The following is a 20,695-nucleotide window of genomic DNA, read 5'->3' on the forward strand; positions in this document are numbered from 1 at the left end:
GGCTTGTGAAAAAAAGAAAAGAATATAAATAGGCTAATTGGCAGGTTTTTAGCTTTTTCATGTAATGTAGTGGTTTTCCTTATCCAGAGTAAGTAAAATTAAAGTTACTCCAAAAAAGATTCTGAATTCATCGTATAGCTTAATAAAATACTGGAGGGAAAACATTTTGTTTTTAAAAGGGAGTTCCATGTTTATGGAGTTGAATTATTTTTTCATCTGACTTTCATGCTACTGTGAAACAGTTTAGAAATTTGGGAGATAAAGAAGTAACTTCTTAAGTTGGCAGTAACACCTTTACTAGCTAACCAAAAAATTATAGAAACATAATAAAAGTGATGGTACTTCTTTTTAACTAAGCTAAAAATTGTTTAGCTTCTGTTTACTTTATAGAACTTGGACTTGGTGCTACACGAAGGGACTTTCTGGTGATTTTAATCTGGAGACTTAGAGTTCACATAAGTAGTCTTTGTATTCTGTAGTGGGTAGTGTGCCAGCAGGAGTTGTTTCTGTGAAGCCTCTTAACCATTTTCTTCTGTCTACTCCAACCAATAAAGTCCTTGATACTTAGCACCAATTAGCAGATAAAGAATTTTATTTCTTAAATCTCAGTGAAGAGTCATCAATAGTGGTAGCCTTTATTCATGGCAAACTGAAGTCTCCAAAGAGAAAAGGCTAAAAGTGCTAAAGGACTTCTGAATTTGAAAACTAGATACCAGCTTTTATTTTCAGTGTTAACATTTCTCAGCATTATACATTACTAAAAATGCCTTATCAGCTGTTTTCATGAAGATACATCTTTTAGATTTTCATACCCAGTTTTTTTTTTAAAGAAAATACCAGAATTCTCTACTTTTTAGTCATTTTAGTTGCCTGTTTCTCCATTATTTTGTATATATATTTTTAACTTTGTGGATTTTTTTTTTTAACATTTTATTTGTTTATTTGACAAATACAGCAATAGAGGGAACACAAGCAGGGACAGTGGGAGAGGGAGAAGCAGGCTTCCTGCTGAGCAGGGTGACCAAAGTGGGGCTCTATCCCAGTATGGGGATCACAACCTGAGCTGAAGGCAGACATTCAACAACTAAGCCACCCAGGGGCCCCTAACTTTGAGGATCTTCAGCAGGTTCCAGATCTCCCTTTGCAATCCTGAATATTCTTTATGTTGACATGGCTTTTTGCTTACTCCACACACAGCCAGATATAGTAATAATTAAAAGTTAACATTGATGGGCCTGTGGTACAAGTTAGATAGGTGTTTATTGTGTAATTTCTATTCATTTTCTTTTTTTTAGCACTTAATTTTAAAGTAAAATACTGGAAGGCAGTTCTGTATATCACGTACATCTTCCTTCTGAGAATGTCACTAACTTAAGATACAAAGCATTTGAGTACACCTCATTTGTATGACCTTGTAAATTGAATCAGTGAATTGTTTCTTCTAGAATTATGAAGAGATTTGCATTTGGCAATAGAAACTGATCTTGGGCTGGAGTATATGTCAGTATTACTAATCTCTCAGTTGTGTATTAAGAGCTAATTATAAGTGTCCTTTAAATGTGCCTTATAGTACTGGAATGGAATATTTTAGAATATTATCTATAAGTTTTTTATCCTTAGGTGGTTTGTGCTGTCTCATTTTATATGATTTTTATCTCTAATGTAGGACATTAATATGGAGAGGTTTTTTAAAAAAATGATAGAACAAGCACTTAAGTTGTTAGATAATGTATTTGGAAAAAACTCGGTTTTTTATTTTGCATGTCACTATAGATTTATACTTAAGCAGTTTTCATCCTTTAAATGTATTGCTTATTTTTGTAGCACAGAAACAAAGGAATTGAAAGGTGTCACGAATTACTGAGTATCAGTATTTCAAGTTCATTTTCAGTCTGACACTTTTGGTTAAAGTGCTTAAATATTGAAATGGTGACTTGGCCCCTTATATTGTCAGTCTGTAACAGCTTAGGTAAAGCTAAGTGGAAATTTTTTGCATTTTATTTATGTGAAAATTTCTGATAGGAATGTGGCATGAGTTTTTAGATTTTTCTCATTTATCATTCTTTTTTCTAGGATATGTTTTTTCCTAATCTTCTGAGGTCATATAAGTTACTTAAGCTATCACTCATACTAAATCTTATTTCAAATTGATGTCAGCAACACAGTTCTTTTTTCTAAATCAGTTTAGAAGAGGTAGACTTGGAAAAATTGACATTGAATAAGTTCGAGCCTCATCTGTTAGTACTTTAAAAAATTGTTTTAAAGAGATGCTTCTTTGAGAATTTTTGTCACTTAGTAGAGGTTTAATTAAAGCAACTTTATTGACGTATAATTTCCATACCATAAAATTTGCCCATTTTAAGTGTACAGTTCAGTGTGTTTTAGTGTATCTGCCTAGTTTTGCTGCCTTCACCACAATCCTGTTTTAGAATATTTCACAGTAAAGAGATTCCTCATGTCCATTTGCAGGCAGTCCTTATTTGCTGTCTCTTACATTGAGGTCTGTGATCCATTTGAGGCAGTTTTTGTAAGTTTCTAAAATCATCTGTTTACATTTGGCTATCCAGTTGACCTAGTACCATTTGTTAAAAAGACTGTTTTTCCCCTATTGAATTGCCTTGGTACCTGTGTTGAAAAGCAATTGCCCATAAATGTAAAGATTTATTTCTAGACTCTAATCATCTATATATGTCTATCCTTAATGCCAGTATCATACTGTCTTGATTAGTTTACTGTAGCTTTCTATTGAGGTTTTTTTAAATGATAATGTGAAGCTTAATATGCCAAATACATACATTGAATTTGTGGAGTGTGGTTTGCCTGGGTGCTGCAGAGTAAACAGAAATTTCTTGAAATGATAGATGAGTAAGGTTAAAAATGGATACTGGCCCTGCCCAGGTGGCTGGGAGATAGGGTAGGGAGACAGAGAGGTGTGGCTTCAGTTAGAGGGAACTGGCCAGGGATGAGCCATGACCCTCAGGGACTCTAAGTATAGTCTCTCTGTGAGTGAGCACCCAGGCAACGCAGTCTGGGTCTGGTTGTTGCAAATTCATCAGTAGCTGACCCCAGCACAACTCCCCCTTAAGGTGCAATCAGCCTGACAAAACAGAGGTTCTAAATTCTGAAAACAAAACCTTTCCATTGGTTACATAGGAAACACAGTCCTCATCTTTTTGTCTCAAAGATAGCCGCTATTCCCTCCCCAGTTCCCCAGCTCTCCTTTCCCCCACAAATGACTTTTCTGCCAGGACGATGAAGAGGAGGCCCCAGACCACCAGGGGGCTTCTACGCTGAAGGGCTGTTTAAATGGCACCAGGGCATAGAGTGGTTAAGACACAGCAGAGGTCCTGGTAATAGGGCCCACTTCCTCCCACAGGCCAGGCATACATATCGTACATATTTAGAGTAAGTGATTGCATTTGTTTTCCTGATAAAGTTGCATCATTTTTTGCTTTCCTTCTTCCTCGTGACCTCCTGTACTTCTTTCTGCTCTTTATGGTTGATCTCCAGCCAGGTGAGGTCAACCTTGGCTTGTTCTGTCTTCCCTCTAAATGCATTTTAATGTAATGCTCTTTTGCTTTCTGTCTTATCTTTCCTTGAAAGCTCTTTTGTCTTGTCCAGATCCCTTTGTGTTATTTTTTGATTATCTGTGCCAACGGGTTGTGGTTCTTAATGTTGATGGGCCTTTTCACACCTTTGCTGGTGATCATCTTTGTCATCCCCGGCTTCTTTCCTTGCTTCTCCTCCTCCCCGGCCTTAAGCTTTCCAGCCTAGAGCTGTGTATCATTTTCCTAGGGGCTCATGTACTTCTAGCTAGGCGTTCATGGCCTCCCTTGCTCCCTTTTTAGGCATTATGTCCCTGGCAGCAGTAGTGCCTCAGCCTTTCTATTGAGTTTTGAAGTCAGAAAGTATTTCAGTCATGTTCCTTTTCAAAATTATTTTGGTTATACAAAATCCCTTTTGTTTTCATAAATACTTATTTTTTTGTCTTGTACTTATTTGATTCCCACTTTGATTTTTATTATTTTCTTCTTAATTCTTTGGGTTCAGTTTCCTCTTATTCTAATGAAGACTGAAACTTAGGTGGTTTTTTTTGTTTGTTTTGTTTATTTATTTGAGAGAGAGAGAGAGGGAGCAAGCACAAGCAGGGGGAGCAGCAGAGGGAGGGGAAGAAGCAGGCTCCCCCCACCCCACCCCGAGCAGGGAGCTGGACTCAGGGCTTGATCCCAGGACCCCAGGATCATGACGTGAGCTGAAGGCAAACACTTAATTGACTGAGCCACCCAGGCATCCTGAAACTTAGGTTTTTAATTTAATTTGATGTCCTCCTTTTTTAATACAGATTTTTTTTTTTTTTTTTTTTTTTTTTTTTTTTTTTTTTTTTAAAGATTTTATTTATTTATTTGACAGAGAGAAATCACAAGTAGTCGGAGAGGCAGGCAGAGAGAGAGAGAGGGAAGCAGGCTCCCTGCTGAGCAGAGAGCCTGATGCGGGACTCGATCCCAGGACCCTGAGATCATGACCTGAGCCGAAGGCAGCGGCTTAACCCACTGAGCCACCCAGGTGCCCGTTAATACAGATTTTTAAATATATAAATACTTCTATGTTTATATGTAACATGTATATTTATATATGAATATAAGCGCTGCCTTAACTGATCATATACATTTTCATAAATGCTTTCATTCAGTTCAAAATATATTGTTCTTTTTTTTTAAGTACTCTCTATACCCAATGTGGGGCTCAAACTCATAATCCTGAGATCAAGAGTTGAATGCTCCACCTACTGAGCCAGCCACCTGTTCTGGTTCAAAATCCCTTCTAATGGCTTTTTGATCCATGGGTTGTTTAGAAGCATGTTGTTTAATTTCTAAATATTGTGGATTCCCAGATTTCCTCCTGTTGATATCTAATTCTGTTGTTGTCAGAGAGCATGCTTTGTATGACTTCAGTTCTTTTTCATTTACTGAGTTTTGTTTTATGGTTTACCTTAGGGGTCCATAAACTTTTTATTTAAAGGGCTAAGTAATAAATATCTTATGCCTTGAAAAACCATGTATGTTCTCTGTTTCCATGGGTGAGAGTTGGCCCATGGGCCATTGTTTACTAATTTTTTGCCCAACATATGATCTATGCTGGAGAATGTTCCATGTGTGTCTGAACAGAATGTATATTCTGCTGCTCTTGGGTGAAATGTTATCTAACTATGAGCTAGGCAAGTTAGTTGATAGAACTGTTCAAGTCTTCTCTATATTTGTTGATTTTTCTGTTTGGTTGTTCTAGCCATTATTGAGTAGTATTGAAATTTCCAGCTATTTTTGTTGAATTGTCTATTTCTTTTTTTTTTTTTTTTTTAAAGATTTTATTTATTTGACAGAGAGAGATCACAAGTAAGCAGAGAGGCAGGCAGAGAGAGAGGAGGAAGCATGCTCCCTGCTGAGCAGAGAGCCCAATGTGGGACTCGATCCCAGGACCCTGAGATCATGACCTGAGCCGAAGGCAGTGGCTTAACCCACTGAGCCACCCAGGCGCCCTTGAATTGTCTATTTCTCTCCCTCATTCTGTAAGCTTTTATTTCATTTACTTTGGACCTCTGTTGTTAGCTGTGTGTGTGTTTATAATTGTAACATCACCTTCATGTATTATCTTGTGGTTATAAAATGTGCCTTTTTTCTCTTGTAATTTTTTTCATTTTGAATGGTATTTTTTCCCAGTTGTTTTTTATTGTGATAATGCTTAAATTCATCCTTTGACTCTCAGCCTTTGAATCTAAAATATTTCTGCTGGAGACAGTATATAGTTGGATCTTTTTTTATCCAGTGACAATCTGTGCTTTTAAAAAGATTTTTATTTATTTATTTGACAGAGAGAGATCACAAGTAGGGAGAGAGGCAGGCAGAGAGAGAGAGAGAGAGGGAAGCAGGCTCTCCGCCGAGCAGTGAGCCCGATGCGGGACTCGATCCCAGGACCTTGAGATCATGACCTGAGCTGAAGGCAGTGGCCTAACCCACTGAGCCACCCAGGCGCCCTTGATTGGAGTCTTTAGTATATTTAGATTTAATGTAATTATCATTATGGTTGGAATTATGCCTCCCATCTTGCTGTTAGTTTTCTATATGCTGCTTTTTGTTGTTGTTCTTTTGTTTCTCCTTTGATGCCTTCTTTTGTGTTAAATAGATTTATTTTATTTTTTTAGGTAGGCTCCATGCCCAGCACGGAGGCCAGTGCAGGGCTTGAACTCACCACCCTGAGATCAAGACCTAAACTGAGATCAAGAGTCAGATGCTTAACTGACTGAGCCACACAGGCAGTCCATAGATAGATATATTTTAAATGAAAAATTTTAATTCCTTTGTTTTGTTTTTTGTTTTTCACTTTTTTTTAGGTACTCTTTTAGTGGTTGCTCTGGGGATTACAGTATGCATCTTAATTTATCACAGTTTACCTCAGATTAATATTTAGTTCCAGAAAAATAAATTCTTTCATTGTAATTATTCTTCCTCCTCTCTTTATTCTACTGTTGTCATATATATTATATTTTTATATATTAGGTACCAAACATTGGTTTTATAATTTTTTTAAAGATTTTATTTATTTATTTGACAGAGACACAGCGAGAGAGGGAACATAAGCAGGGGGAGTGAGAAAGGGAGAAGCAGGCTTCCTGCCAAGCAGGGAGCCCAATGCAGTTCTCGATCCCAGGACCCCAGGAACACGACGGACACTTAATGACTGAGGCAGACACTTAATGACTGAGCGGCCCAGACACCCCTGGTTTTATAATTATTTTTAATGTAATTGTCTTTTGTATCATTTGAGAGGAGAAAAGAGAAAAATATATTCATACCAACTTCAACATTTATATTCATAATTAATTATCAGTGTTCTTAATTTCTTCATATAGATTTGAGATATCATTTTCTTTTAACCTGAAGAACTTCTTTAGTATTTCTGGTAAGGGCAGGTCTGCTAGTAACACATTTCTTTATCTTTACTTTTCTGAGATGTCTTTATTTTACCTTCATTTTGAAGGATAATTTTGCTGGATATAGAATTCTTGTTTTAGGGGCACCTGGGTGGCTCAGTGGGTTAAGCCTTTGCCTTCAGCTCAGGTCATGATTTCAGGGTCCTGGGATCGAGCCCCACATTGGGCTCTCTGCTCAGCAGGGAGCCTGCTCCCCGCCCCCCCGCCTGCCTCTCTGCCTACTTGTGATCTCTGTCAAATAAATAAATAAAAATCTTGGGGCGCCTGGGTGGCTCAGTGGTTAAATCCTCTGCCTTCGGCTCGGGTCATGATCTCAGGGTCCTGGGATCGAGCCCCACATCGGGCTCTCTGCTCGGCGGGGAGCCTGCTTCCTCCCCTCTCTCTGCCTGCCTCTCTGCCTACTTGTGATCTCTGCCTGTCAAATAAATAAATAAAATCTTTTAAAAAAATAAATAAATAAATAAATAAAAATCTTAAAAAACAAAACAAAACAAAAATTCTTGTTTTACAGTTATTTTCTTTCAGTACTTTGAATAGATTACCCCACTGACTTCTGGCCATCTGTGGTTTCTGATGAGAGGTTTTCCTCTTGCTGCTTTTAGGAGTTTCTGTTTGTCTCTGGCTTTTGACAGGATCTGTTATGTTATTTTGTTCCCTATTGATTTCATCATCTGTGTACATTCCTAATAAACCATAATTTCATAACAAACTGATACAGTGCCAGGATTTCACTTTAAAGCAATAGTCATATAATATTTACTTAATAATTACATATATATGATGTTAATACCACAGGAGGCATTAAGAAGGTACTCAGTGCGGGGCACCTCAGTGGCTCAGTTGGTTAAACGTCTGCCTGTGGCTCAAGGATCAGGCCCCACATCAGGATCCCTGCTCCTCTGGGAGACTGCCTTTCCCTCTCCCTCTGCCTGCCTGTCCCCCTGTTTGTGCTCTCTGTCATAAGTAAAATCTTAAAAAGGAAAAAAAAAGTATTCAGTGCAGACAGATAGAATTAATGGAGGATTGGATAATGACTCAGAATCATAAAACATTACCCCTTGCTCAGACTTTTTGTTTAATAAACAGCTTTATTGAGATATAGTTAACATATACAATTCACTTAAATTGTACAATTTTTGAAATGATATTTACAGTGTAGCCATTATCATAATATAATTTTGGAATATTCCTTTCTCCCAAAATAGAAACCCATTACTCATTAGCAGTTGTTCCTTTACTCTTCCACCCTCACCACCTATTCCCCTCCAGCTCTAGGCAGCCACTAATTTACTTTTAGTCTCTATAGATTTGCCTGTTCTGGACATTGAAGTCATATGATAATATGATGTTTCTTTCACTTGGCATATTTTTTAAGGTTCATCCTTGTAATAGCATATATTAGTACTTTTATATCTTCTTACTGACAATGAATATTCCCATTGTGTATATACCAAGTTTTATGTATCCATGTATCAATCGATAGACATTTGAGTTGTTTCTACTCTTTGGCTCTTAGGAATGAATATTTGTATACAAGTATTTGTGTGGACCTATGTTTCATATCTCTTGGGTACATAACTAGGAGTAGAAATGGTGGAAAATCCGGTAACTATGTTTCTCCTTTTGAGGAACCACCTGGTTGTTTTCCTAAGTGGCTGTACCAGTTTTATATTTCCACCAGTAGTATGAAGGCTTCAGTTTCTCTATACCCTCATCAATATTTGTTACTTTTGTATTCTAGTCATTCTAGTGGATAGTGGATGGAATGGTATTTTATTGTGGTTTTGATTTGTTGTTTTTTTTGTGTGTGTGTGGCAAATGATGTTGAGCCTCTTTTCTTGTGCTTATTGTCCCTTTGTATATCTTCTTGAGAAATGTCTGTTTAGATCCTTTGTGATTTTTTAAATTGGGTTTTCTTTTTCTCATTGAATTGAAAAACTTATATATAAAAATTCTGGATGCAAGTTCCTTATCTCATATATGACTTGCAAATATTTGCTCCCATTCTGTAAGTTGTCTTTTCATTTCCTTAATGGTATCATTTGAGCACAAAATTTCTAAATTTTGATATAACCCAATTTATCTATTTTTTTCTTTTGTTACTTGTGCTTTTGGCTCTATCATCTAAGAAGCCATTGCCTAACCAAAGGTCGTGAAGATTTACTCCTCTATGTTTTCTTCTAAGAATTTTATAGTCTTACCCCTTACATTTAGGTCTGTGATCCATTTGGAATTAATTTTTGTATATTAGTTAAATTTTTAAAAATTAAATTAATTAAATTTTGTGTATGAACCTTGGTATACTCAACTTCCTACCACCTTCCTATAAGCTCTGGCATTACTAAACCTCTTGCTATTTCCCAGCTATGCTACATCTTTCTTCCTTGTATATTGCTTTACATTAACTATGCCCTTTGCCCTTGATACCCCCTTCTCCTGTTCCTTCAACTTCATTCTTTTGTTTGTGGAGATCCAGTTGTCCAATTACCATTTATTAAAAGACAATTTTTGGGGTGCCTGGGTGGCTCAGTGGGTTAAGCCTCTGCCTTTGGCTCAGGTCATGATCTCAGGGTCCTGGGATGGAGCCCTGTATCTAGCTCTCTGCTCAGCGGGGAACCTACTTCCCCCTCTCTCTCTCTGCCTGCCTCTGCCTAGTTGTGATCTCTCTTTCTCTTTGTCAAAACAAACAAAATCTTTAAAAGACAATTCTTTCCCTCATTGATTTGTCTTGGGACCCTTCTCAAAAATTAATTGACCATAAATGTAAGAGTTTATTTTTGACTCTCAACCCAGTTTCATTGATCTGCATATTTGTCCTATGCCAGCGTCATACTGTCTTGATTACTGAAGCTTTGTAGTAATGTTTGAAATCAGGAAATGTGAGTCTTCTAACTTTTGTTCTTTTTCAGGATTGTTTTGACTATTCTGGGTTCCTTTCCTATCTGTGTGAATTTTAGGATAAACTTAATTTCTGCAACAAAAAGGCCAACTGGGGGATTTTTATAGGGATTGCATCGAATGATTTGTAGAGTATTGGTATTATAACAGTATTAAGTCTTATGATCCAGGAACTAGCTCAGAATTTAGCATTCTTTGTTTTAAGCCCTCTACTGATCAGAAAGCAAGAGCTCAGAAAAGTCAGGTGACTTGCCTATGGTCCTACATCTATGAGTGGCAGAACTGGGACTTAAACTGATTTTCTCTGTGTAGTCTTCTTTCTACCCATCATGTTTTGATGTTTTCCTTGTCCACTACATAGTCTAATGTACATAAGAGACTAACATAAAGGAAGATCTATGCTGTTCAGATGCATTGAAGAAAGGACCAAAATCATATTATCATTTTATTCTTTAAAACAAAAAATCATTTTATCTTTATCATTTATTTCTTTTTATCTTTTTATCTTTATCATTTTATTCTTTAAAACAAAGAAAAATAAAAAGATTTGCTTTTTTTTTTTTAAAGACAAAAAACAAAGTTTTTTTTATTATTACTGGGTAAAAGCAGTATGGCAGACTATAATGATTATTGGATTAGGGACTTATAAGTAAGGGACTTCTAAATTGAGCTTCAGAAGCCATAGCTATCAGAGAATAGGAATTGATTATCTAAACTTGAATCTCTTGTTTATATAGCTACTTTAATTGAAAATAAAACTAAGATGCATACAATAGATAACACCCATCAAAAAGTTTATATTTGAAAGGAGTAGCTCTGATTTCACAGATATTGTATGTCTTTGCAAACGGATTGGACCTATAATTTCATATGGTAAAGATAATTATGCTGTTGTTTGATTAATAAGGAATAATCCTTTCTCATTGTAACTTTTGCCTTGTATCTTTCAAGAATATTTGTTTTTCTAGCCTAACACGTATATTAAGATCACAAATCATGAATTATGTTGGATAAGGGAAGTGTTACTCTGTCTTTTCTTTAGCTGAAGATCCATCCAAAAGCTATGTGAAATTAAGAGACTTTGTGCTTGTGAAGCTTTGTCAAGATTTGCCCTGTTTTTCTCGGGAAAAGTTGATGCAAGGATTCAGTGAAGACATGGCAATAGAGGCACAACAGAAGTTCAAAATAAATAAGGTATTTTTATTCTGTAGAAGAAATAAATTTCAGTTTTGAAGTTTTCTTTCTCTCTTTTTTTATAAGAAGTTATTTTTCTTGTTCTTTTTTTTTTTTTAAGATTTTATTTATTTAAAATCTTGTGAATATGTTCTAGTGGTTGTCATTGGACCATGAAGTGAACAGGAAATAAACTTTATTATGCCTGTCAAAAAAAAAAAAAAAAGATTTTATTTATTTATTTAACAGAGAGAGAGATCACAAGTAGGCAGAGCAGCAGGCAGAGAGAGAAGCAGAAGCAGGCTCCCTGCTGAGCAGAGAGCTGGATGCGGGGCTTGATCACAGGACCCTGTGATCAAGATCATGACCAGAGCTGAAGGCAGAGACTTAACCCACCGAGCCACCCAGGCGCCCCTCTCTCTTTTTTTTTTAAGTATGTAACTTAAACATTGCAAGTACATTAAGAATACATATGTGGGAAGTAGCAGTGGTTGAGAGTACAGGCTCTGAAGCCAAATTGTCTGTGTTAAAATCTGGCTACACCACTTAGTCTGTGACTTCAGGCAATTTAATTTCCTCATTAATAGAATAGGAAGATAGCTGATATTATGGCTGTATTAAGTGTAACAGGCAGAACAAAATGGATATTATGATCTTTTACTTTTTAAGAATATGTTTGAAATGGTAAAATAGTTAATACATGTGGAGAAATATATATACTACTATATATTTGAATTTTAAAGTAGTAAATACCCTTAAAATAGGTATAGAAAAAGTAATCTGGCAGTTCAGAGGAGGGAGTTTAGTTTATTGTATTTGTGTATGCAAGGGAATCAGTTTTTCATGGGACGGAGATGCATTTGATCTAAACCTTGAAGAATGGAAGAATGGGTAGGATTTGGATTATGAAGGTATGTGAGGGGTGCCTCAGTAGCTCAGTTGGTTGAGTATCAGACTTGATTTCAGCCCAGGTCATGATCTTGGGGTCCTGGGTTTGAGGCCCGTGTTGGGCTCAGGACTCAGCATAGATTCTTCTTGGGTTTCTTTCTCTCTGCCCTGAGCCCCCACTCGTGTGCATGCTCTCTTTCAAAATAAATAAATCTTAAAAGAAGAAAAAAAAGAGAGAGAGAGAGATGAACGGTATTCTAATAATAGGGACTAGTATATGATTCTGTTACCTTCTCCTTTGTTGCTAAGGTGTTATATTTCCTGATTTTTTTTTTCCACTTAGTACTGATTATCTTTTTTGAGATACTTTTACTGGATTTTACTCTTCTGTATGTTCCCTAAAGATAATTCTCTCCCAGAGTTCCTTATTCAGTCCTCATTTTCTCTCACTTTGCTTATTCCACCTGGGAGATCTCATCCAACTCTCCAATGTAGATTTTCCTCTTATACTCCCATGAGTGTATATAAAAAGTATCCTGAGGCATATGGGTGGCTCAGCCAATTGGGTATGTCACTCTTGATTTCAGCTCAGGTCATGATCTTGGGGTTGTGGTGTTGAACCCCTACATCCAGCTCCCTGCTTAGTGGGGAGTCTGCTTAATATTCTCTCTCCCTTGGGGCGCCTGGGTGGCTCAGTGGTTTAAAGCCTCTGCCTTCGGCTCAGGTCATGATCCCAGGGTCCTGGGATCGAGCCCCGCATTGGGCTCGGGGCTCTCTGCTTAGCAGGGAGCCTGCTTTCTCCTCTCTCTCTGCCTGCCTCTCTGCCTACTTGTGATCTCTGTCTGTCAAATAAATAAAATCTTAAAAAAAAAATTCTCTCTCCCTCTCTCTCTCTCAAAGTAAATAAATAAATCTTTTTTTTTAAAGAAAGATAAAAAATGTTTCCTGGTCACTGATCTTCAATAGCTTAATTTGAACTGAAACTTTCCATCTTTTCCTTCATTAAAACACTTTAATAGCTTCCTGGTTTTAAGATAAATGTATGTTTTAGAAATATTTGGTATGTGCAGAGTATATCAAACCTTTAGAGAATTTATTCAACTGCTCAGCTTTTAAAAGAAAGAGAATATGAACACATTTTTCAAAATCATGCTTTTTTTCCTCTTTCTTAAAGGAATTAAAACTTGGTATGGCACACTGAGCCAGTCATAATTGGACCCTGCCAACCTTGGTAGACTCAACTTTCTACCACCTTCCTATATGCCCTGGCATTACTAAACCTCTTGTTATTTCCCAGCTATGCTACATCTTTCTTCTTGTATATTGCTTTATGTTAACTCTGCCTTTTGCCCTTGATACTCCCTTCTCCTGTTACTCATCTTTGCCTTGCCAGATATTACTCATTTGTTCAGGTGTCCCTTCTGAAAGTTCAAACATCATCTTCCCAGTCTACCTACACCTGATCCCCAATAAGTATATAAGTGAAACAACACAAACAATGGGCTACTCTTGGCTTCAGTGATACCAAGATTTCTTGATTTTCCTAATATTTCTTTGTTTTTCTCTGCCCTGTAACTGTCACTGTACTACAGGGTTCTGACCCTCCTCATTTTTTCACTGTTTATGCTTTCCTAACCAATACTGTGGTTTTAACTCATGCCTGTATACTGATACTGCTTAAATCTTCATTCTTAGACTAGCGTTTTCTTTAGATTTTTATGTTCTGCTACCTCCTAAATCTCTCCTAGGCTGTGAAAACTCACTGTCATTCCACACCCTCCTCCACACCCAGTCCTTCCTGTTCTGTATATCTAGAATCCTTGTTCTTTTAGTGTTCTTACTGGTTCTTAGTTCATGCCTTCATCATTTTTTGCCTGATTTAATAGCACAGCTTCACAATCTCCCTGTCCTTCCTTTTGCTACCATTTCTATGTAGCTGAAATAACGCTTTTCTTAAAACTCATTTGTGCGCTTTGCTCACGTCCCCATTTAAAATCCATCTCCTTGGGGTGCCTGGGTGGCTCAGTCAGTCAGGCGTATGACTCTTGGTTTTAGCTCAGGTCATGATCTTGGAGCCCTGGGATCAAGCCCTACATCCAGCTCTATACTCAGTATGGAGTCTGCTGGAGATGATCTCCCTCTCTTCCTCCCCCAGCTCACACTCTCTTGCTCTAAAATAAATAAATAAAAATTTTTAATAATAAAATAAAAAGTAAAATCTGTCACCTACTAGATAAAGCCCAACTCTTTAATATCTTATGTAAGGTTCTGTGCTTCTGCTCTGTCCTCACATTACTTCTACTCACTACTTTTCATTTTGTGCTTCAGTCATGTCAAGCTGCCTCAGTCTTGCATGTGCGTGCTATGTGCACTTGTACCCTCACAGTGCCCTCTCCTCTTTCTAGACTGGCATGGTCCCTTCCCTTTAAGATTTAGCTCAGGTTTTCTTTCCTCAGGAATCTTCTTCTAGGATTTATGCCATTCCCAGGCTGTGCTACCATAATACCCTACACATATTTCCATCATTAAATTAACCATACCTCAGTCATTTGTGTTACCTCTTAGGCTGCTAGCTCCTCAAGAGCAGAGATATCTTTTACTGTTTTTCATCTGGTACCTAGCACAATTTCTGGCCCATAGCAGATACTCAGTGTATCCTGTGTTCTTTTGGGAAAATGTCTCTATTTTGTAATTAAAATGTTCATGTTTTTCTTTTGTTTCATTAAGCAACATGCTAGACGAGTTTATGAAATTCTTCGACTACTGGTAACTGACATGAGTAATGCTGAACAATACAGAAGCTATAGACTGGACATTAAAAGAAGACTAATTAGTCCATATAAGGTAGGACTTTCCAGAGTCTTAAACATTTATATTCTTGTAACTGTTTAAAAATGGAGAAGAGGGGCACCTGGGTGGCCCGGTTGGTTAAGTTTCTGCCTTTGGCTCAGGTCATCATCTCAGGGTCCTGGGAATGAGCCCTGCCTTGGGCTCCCTGCTCAGCGGAGAATCTGCTTCTGCCCCTCCCCAACTCATGCTCTTTCTCTCTCTCTTTCTCAGATACATAAGTAAAATCATTAGAAAATAACAAACAAACAAATAAATAAATAAATAAAAGGGAGAAGTGGGTCACCTGACTGGCTCAGTCTATAGAGCATGTGATTCGATCTTGAGGTCGAGAGTTCAAGCCCCCCATTAGGGGTAGAGTTTACTTTAAAAAATTTTTTTAAATAAATAAATAATATAATAAAATGGAGAAGAAAGTGTAGCACTTGCCGGTATATGGGACAGTCCAAATCATTTTCCTAAATTAACTTTTACAAACATGAAAATATTCTTCCAGTTAGTTATAAAAAGTCTTACTGTCATAATTTTTGAGCTATAGATCTGTTTTCATTCACTTGAAAAGTAATCCCAAGGATGGTCTACCCATAGTTACTTTTTATTTCATTTGTTTGCCATCTTTTAAAAATCTGAATGCTCAGACTTTTCCTAAATAAATAATCTTGTTAAAAGTCTCAAGTTTGTTCTAAACTTGTTCTAAGTCTCTAGTTTCCTAGTTGTTACATATATTGTGTTTGCCTTTGCTCCCTTCTTCCTAAATATGGCCTTGGTTGCCATTTTTAACCTCTGTACTTTACCGTCACTGAAACTGCCTCACAATATTATTTACTTTTTTTTTTAACAGTCTTTCTTCTTGCCCTCTACCCCTACCCATTTTCTCATCTCCCATATATTCTTCTCAGAAACTCCCCTCTTAGATCAGGTTTGTCCTCATCACCCTCTGGCTATTATTAAGGTAGATAGTGCCCATGACAGCCTGTGTAAGTGAGGATTTGCTATGATAATTGCAGCTGTGCAGTAAGCTGATGGGGGAGAATATTTGTTAATTTGTTCAATAAATAATTAATGAGCACCAGACCTGTGGTTGATACATTTATATACACTATACCTGTAGGTTTATGCAGTACAATAGCTGAGAACATAAATGAATGACAAATCTAAAAAGTTTCTTATGGACTACCTATAATGGGTTATAATACATTATAATGGTCTCTCTCCCCGCAAACTGTTCAAAGTAACATTTTATTCTTTGATATTTATCACTTGAGAAACATCAGAAAATTGGTAAGAATTGTTCTTTCCAAAAGTTTTGAGTTTTGAAGTAATATTAATTTGCCATCTATAAAGTGTCTTTATGTTGAAATTTGGGACATATAGAACAGTGTAATTAGATTTTATCATGGCAGCATTTCACAGTACAGGCACACCTCAGAGATATGGTGGGTTCAGTTCCAGACCCCTACAATAAAGTGAATATTGCCATAAAGCAAGCTAAATGAGTTTTTTTATTTTCCAGTGCATATAACAGTTACATTTACACTATACTGTATTTTGCTCAGTGTACCATAGCATTATGTTTGAAAACTGACATACCTTAATTTAAAAATATTTTATTACTAAAAAATGCTAACTATTATCTGAACTTCGAGTGAGTCATAATGTTTTTGGTGGTGGAGTGTCTCACTTTGATGTTAATGGCTGCTGACTGTGATCAGCGTGGTGGTTGCTAAAGGTTGGGGTTGACTATAACAATTTCTTAAAGTAAGACAGTAGTGAAGTTTGTCCGATCAATTGACTCTTCCTTTCTCTATAGCATGTGATGCTGTTTGATAGCATTTTATCTACAACAGAACTTTTTCAAAATTGGAAGTCTGTATTCACAAACCCTGCTTCTGCCTTATCAACTGTTTATGTAATATTCCAACTCCTTCACAACATCTTTATCACGAGTAGTTTCCATCTCAAGAAGTCACTTTCTTTGCTCATGCATAAGTAGCAGCTCCTCATCTGTTCAGCATTTATCATGAGATTGCAACAGTTCAGTCACACTTTTAGGCTCCACTTCTAATTCTAGTTCTCTTGCTATTCCACTACATCTGTGGTTGTGCTCGCTTCAGCAGCACATATACCACTACATCTGTGGTTACTTCCTTCATTGAAGTCTTTGAACCCCTCAGAGTCATCCATGAGGGTTGGGATAAACTTCCATATTCCCTTTGTTAAGGTTGATATTTTGTGTCTTCCCATGAATCTCGAGTGTTCTTATTGGCATCTAGAATGGTGAATCCTTTCCAGAAGTTTTCAGTTTACTCTGAATAAGTCTGTCAGAGGGATCACTATCTACAGCAGCTATAGCCTTATGAAATGTACTTCTTAAATCGTAAGACTTGAAAATCAAAATTACTCCTCAATTCATGGGCTACAGAGTGGATATTGTGTTAGCAGGCATGAAAACAACATTAGTTTCGTTGTACATCTCCATCAGAGCTTTTGGTTGACCAGGTACATTGTCAGTGAGCAGTAATCTTTTAAAAGAAATACTTTTTTCTGAGCAGTAGGTCTGAACAGTGAACTTAAGATATTCTGTGAATTGTATTGCAAACAGATGCTGTCATCTAGGCTTTGTTGTTCTCTTAGAGCATAGGCAAAGTAAACCCAGCAGAGTCCTTAAGGGCCCTAGGATATTTGGAATGGTCAGCAGTGACTTCAGTTTAGTCACCAGCTGCATTAGGGACTGGTGACTACACTCTAAACAAGGAACTCTGCCTATCCTTTGAAGCTTTGAAGCCAGGCATCTCCTCTCTAGCGATGAAAGTCCTAGATGGCATCTTCTCCAATAGAAGGCTATTTTAGGGTACCTGGCTGGCTCAGTCAGAAGAGTATGTGACTCAGGGTACCTGGGTGGCTCAGTCGGTTAAGTGTCTACCTTGGGCTCAGGTCATGCTCTCTGGGTCCTGGGATCTGGCCCCACATTGGCTTCCTGCTCAGCTGGAAGTTTGCTTCTCTTTCTCTCTCCCCCTCTCTCCCTCTGTCACTCCCCACTACTCTTTCTCTGTCTCAAATAAAATCTTAAAAAAACAAAACAAAAAACATGTGGCTCTTAATCTCAGGGTCGTGGGTTTGAGCCCCACATTGGGTATAGAGATTACTTAAATAAACTTAAAAAAAAAAAAAATAAGACAACCGCTGTTTTGTCTACACCGGAGATCTGTTGTTTAGTGTAGCCACCTTCGGTAATTATCTTAGCTAGATCTCCTGGAGAACTCGCAGTTTCTGCATTAACGGTTGCTGCTTCACGTCTTACACTTTTACGTTATAGAGATGACTTCTTGCCTTAAACCTCATGAACCAACCTCTGCTAGCTTCCACCTTTTCTTCTGCAGCCTCTTCATCTCTCTCAGCCTTCAGAGAATTGAAGAGTTAGGTCTTGCTCTGGATTAGGCTTTGGCCTAAGGGAATGTTGTGGCTGGTTTGGACTTCTGTCCGGACCACTAAAACCTTCTCCATATCAGCAATAGGACTGTTGTGCTTTCTTATCATTTGTGCATTCACTGGAGTAGCACTTTCAATTTCCTTCGAGAACTCTGCATTCAGAACTTCGCCTGTTTGGCACAAGAGACCTACTACTTTTTGGCTTATCTCAGCTTTCAGTATGCCTTCTCACTAAGCTTAATCATTTCTAGCTTTGATTTAAAGTGTGAGATGTGCAGTTCTTCCTTTCACTTGAACATTTAGAGGCCATTGTAGGGTTAATTTCAATTTTGTTGTATCTCAGGGAATAGGGAGGCCAGGAGTGGGAGGGTGATGGGGGGACACCTGGTTGGTAGTACAGTCAGAACACACACACTAAGTTTATCATCTTCTGTGGCTTAGTTTGTGGTGCCCCAAAATAATTACAATAGTAACATCAAAGATCACTGATCATAGATCACCACCACAAATATAATAGTAATGAAAAAGTTTGAAATCAGGAATTACCAAAATGAGACACAGAGACATGAAGTGAACAAATATTGCTGGGCAAATGGTGCCAGTAGACTTGGTTGATGCAGGGTTACCACAAACCTTTGATTTGTTTAAAAAAAAACAAAAAACAAAAAACAGAATTATCTGTGAAGCACAATAAATTGAGGTATGCCTATATTAAAATTTTAGTAAAATAAAATGATTTATTGAATTATGCATCTCAGATCATTATCTGACTTCAAATAATTTGGGCAGATGTAGCCCGTGAGAGATAATGAATTCTAAGTGTAATAAGCAGTCACAAACTCATGCCAAATAGGAATTTCTATAGTTCATAAAAGCAAGTATTTTTTACTCTCAAGGAATGGTAATGATTTGACTTTTTCACTGTTAAGTATCCTCACCCTGCAAACAGATTTACCTATCTGAAAGACAACTGCAAATTGGTTATTAAACTCTAGGTTCTTAACACAGCTGAGTATCACCATCCTTGCACTAAAGCTCATACACAGATCACAACTTCTTCAGATGCTTGATTGAACTATATTATACTAATGTACATTTTAATAAGTTCAGTTATTCAGTATTCTGTCCCACTGAGAAAAAACAAGAAAGCTTGAGGGTGCCCCAATTTTGGTTTATAGTCCCAATTCTTGGGGTAGGAAACCTACCACAAACTTTAAGAAAGTCTAGGGATGAGTTAAATGTCCAGTGGGCATGGGGGGAGTGCTGGGATTTCCTTGTTGAATGGATGCAGATGATTTTCTTCAATTTGTTTTTCCAGTATGATAATTAGGTACTTTCTTGTGTTGTTATACTATTCTCAGCTATAAAATTATATTTAATAATAAAGTAAAATTGCTTAATAATGAGTGTGATTTAAAACTTTTTAAGGCCTTTAAAATTATGCCTAATGGGGAAAGTTTGGAGTATAAAATTTACATGTTTACTTTCATATTTCATGAAAATAAATTATAATTTAGATTGTCACTGTTATTACTAAGGTATGAAATTATTGATTTATTGATAGCAAATTCTGTACTGCCTTTATTTGAGGAATCAAGGTTACCTGTCAGTCTAAACACACTCTCCCACTAAGAAATTATTTGGGTAGCTATTAGAAGTACTTGTACCTTGCTTTAAAAGTTTTTAAACACTGCTAATTCATTTGTATCATTGCCAAAAGATAACCTGTGTCGACTAGAATTATTTTTTTAAAGCACAAAAAGAAACTCCATCTCTAGTACAGAAATCATTTTCAGATATTCAAAAAAAGATAAATTTGAACCATTTGGCTAAAAGAAAATTGGTGTAGCTGCTTGGTTTTAGCATTAAAGTTTTTATATTGTTTCATGGGAATATTTAAATTCTTAGTTGGTTTACAAATATAAAATACAGAATCATTGTTAATATCACTGCATTTGGAATCTGGAAACTCAGTTTTCAGGTCTGGTTCTTTTAGAAATTGTCTAACTGTTGACAACTTATTAACACCTGGGTATTAGGCTTCCCTTCCATAAAATGGAAATGCCTCTATAGTTAGGAACTGAACAGAAAGAAATAAAATACAGTGGTGCATGTTTTAAAAGATGTCTTTTGACAAATCTTTGGAATTAATATGCCTCCATTGTTATTTTAAAATTTGTACAAAAGAACCTTATCTCTGTACTTCACAAAACTGACTAGTTCAACCGAAGGCAATTAAGGAGCCCTTAGAGGTGGTGGCATTTTTGAGATCAAATTTGTAAGTCCTTCGGGAACATGTGAAAGCTAAGAAAGAAGAAAGGATTATTTTCTGGAAAAATTCATATCCAAGCCAAATGTTAACACAAATAAGTTTAAAATAGTGCCATCTTTGTCCTTGCTAATTAAAAATGATGAACTGCTCTAATCTGTGAAGGAATTAAGTTTTTGTTTTTGGTGGGGAAAAAATTATTCTAA

The 20,695-nt window shown here is 36.8% G+C and overlaps 2 protein-coding genes across 3 annotated transcripts in view; one reads left to right on the forward strand and one right to left on the reverse strand.

Moving 5' to 3' along the window:
- The window catches only part of SLC25A12 (solute carrier family 25 member 12), a 198,758-nt gene that overhangs the window by 157,958 nt on the left and 20,105 nt on the right, over window positions 1–20,695 (reverse strand). The window lies entirely within an intron of this gene.
- Window positions 1–20,695, forward strand: part of HAT1 (histone acetyltransferase 1) — a 60,923-nt gene that overhangs the window by 35,350 nt on the left and 4,878 nt on the right. For both annotated transcript variants that reach the window (XM_032355947.1, XM_032355949.1), the window contains exons 9-10: window positions 10,926–11,077; window positions 14,672–14,788. In XM_032355947.1, the coding sequence (XP_032211838.1) occupies window positions 10,926–11,077; window positions 14,672–14,788 (269 nt within the window). The remainder of the gene's footprint in view (window positions 1–10,925; window positions 11,078–14,671; window positions 14,789–20,695) is intronic.

The sequence above is a fragment of the Mustela erminea genome, chromosome 8, assembly GCF_009829155.1.
Source record: "Mustela erminea isolate mMusErm1 chromosome 8, mMusErm1.Pri, whole genome shotgun sequence".
Classification (NCBI taxonomy): Eukaryota; Metazoa; Chordata; class Mammalia; order Carnivora; family Mustelidae; genus Mustela; species Mustela erminea.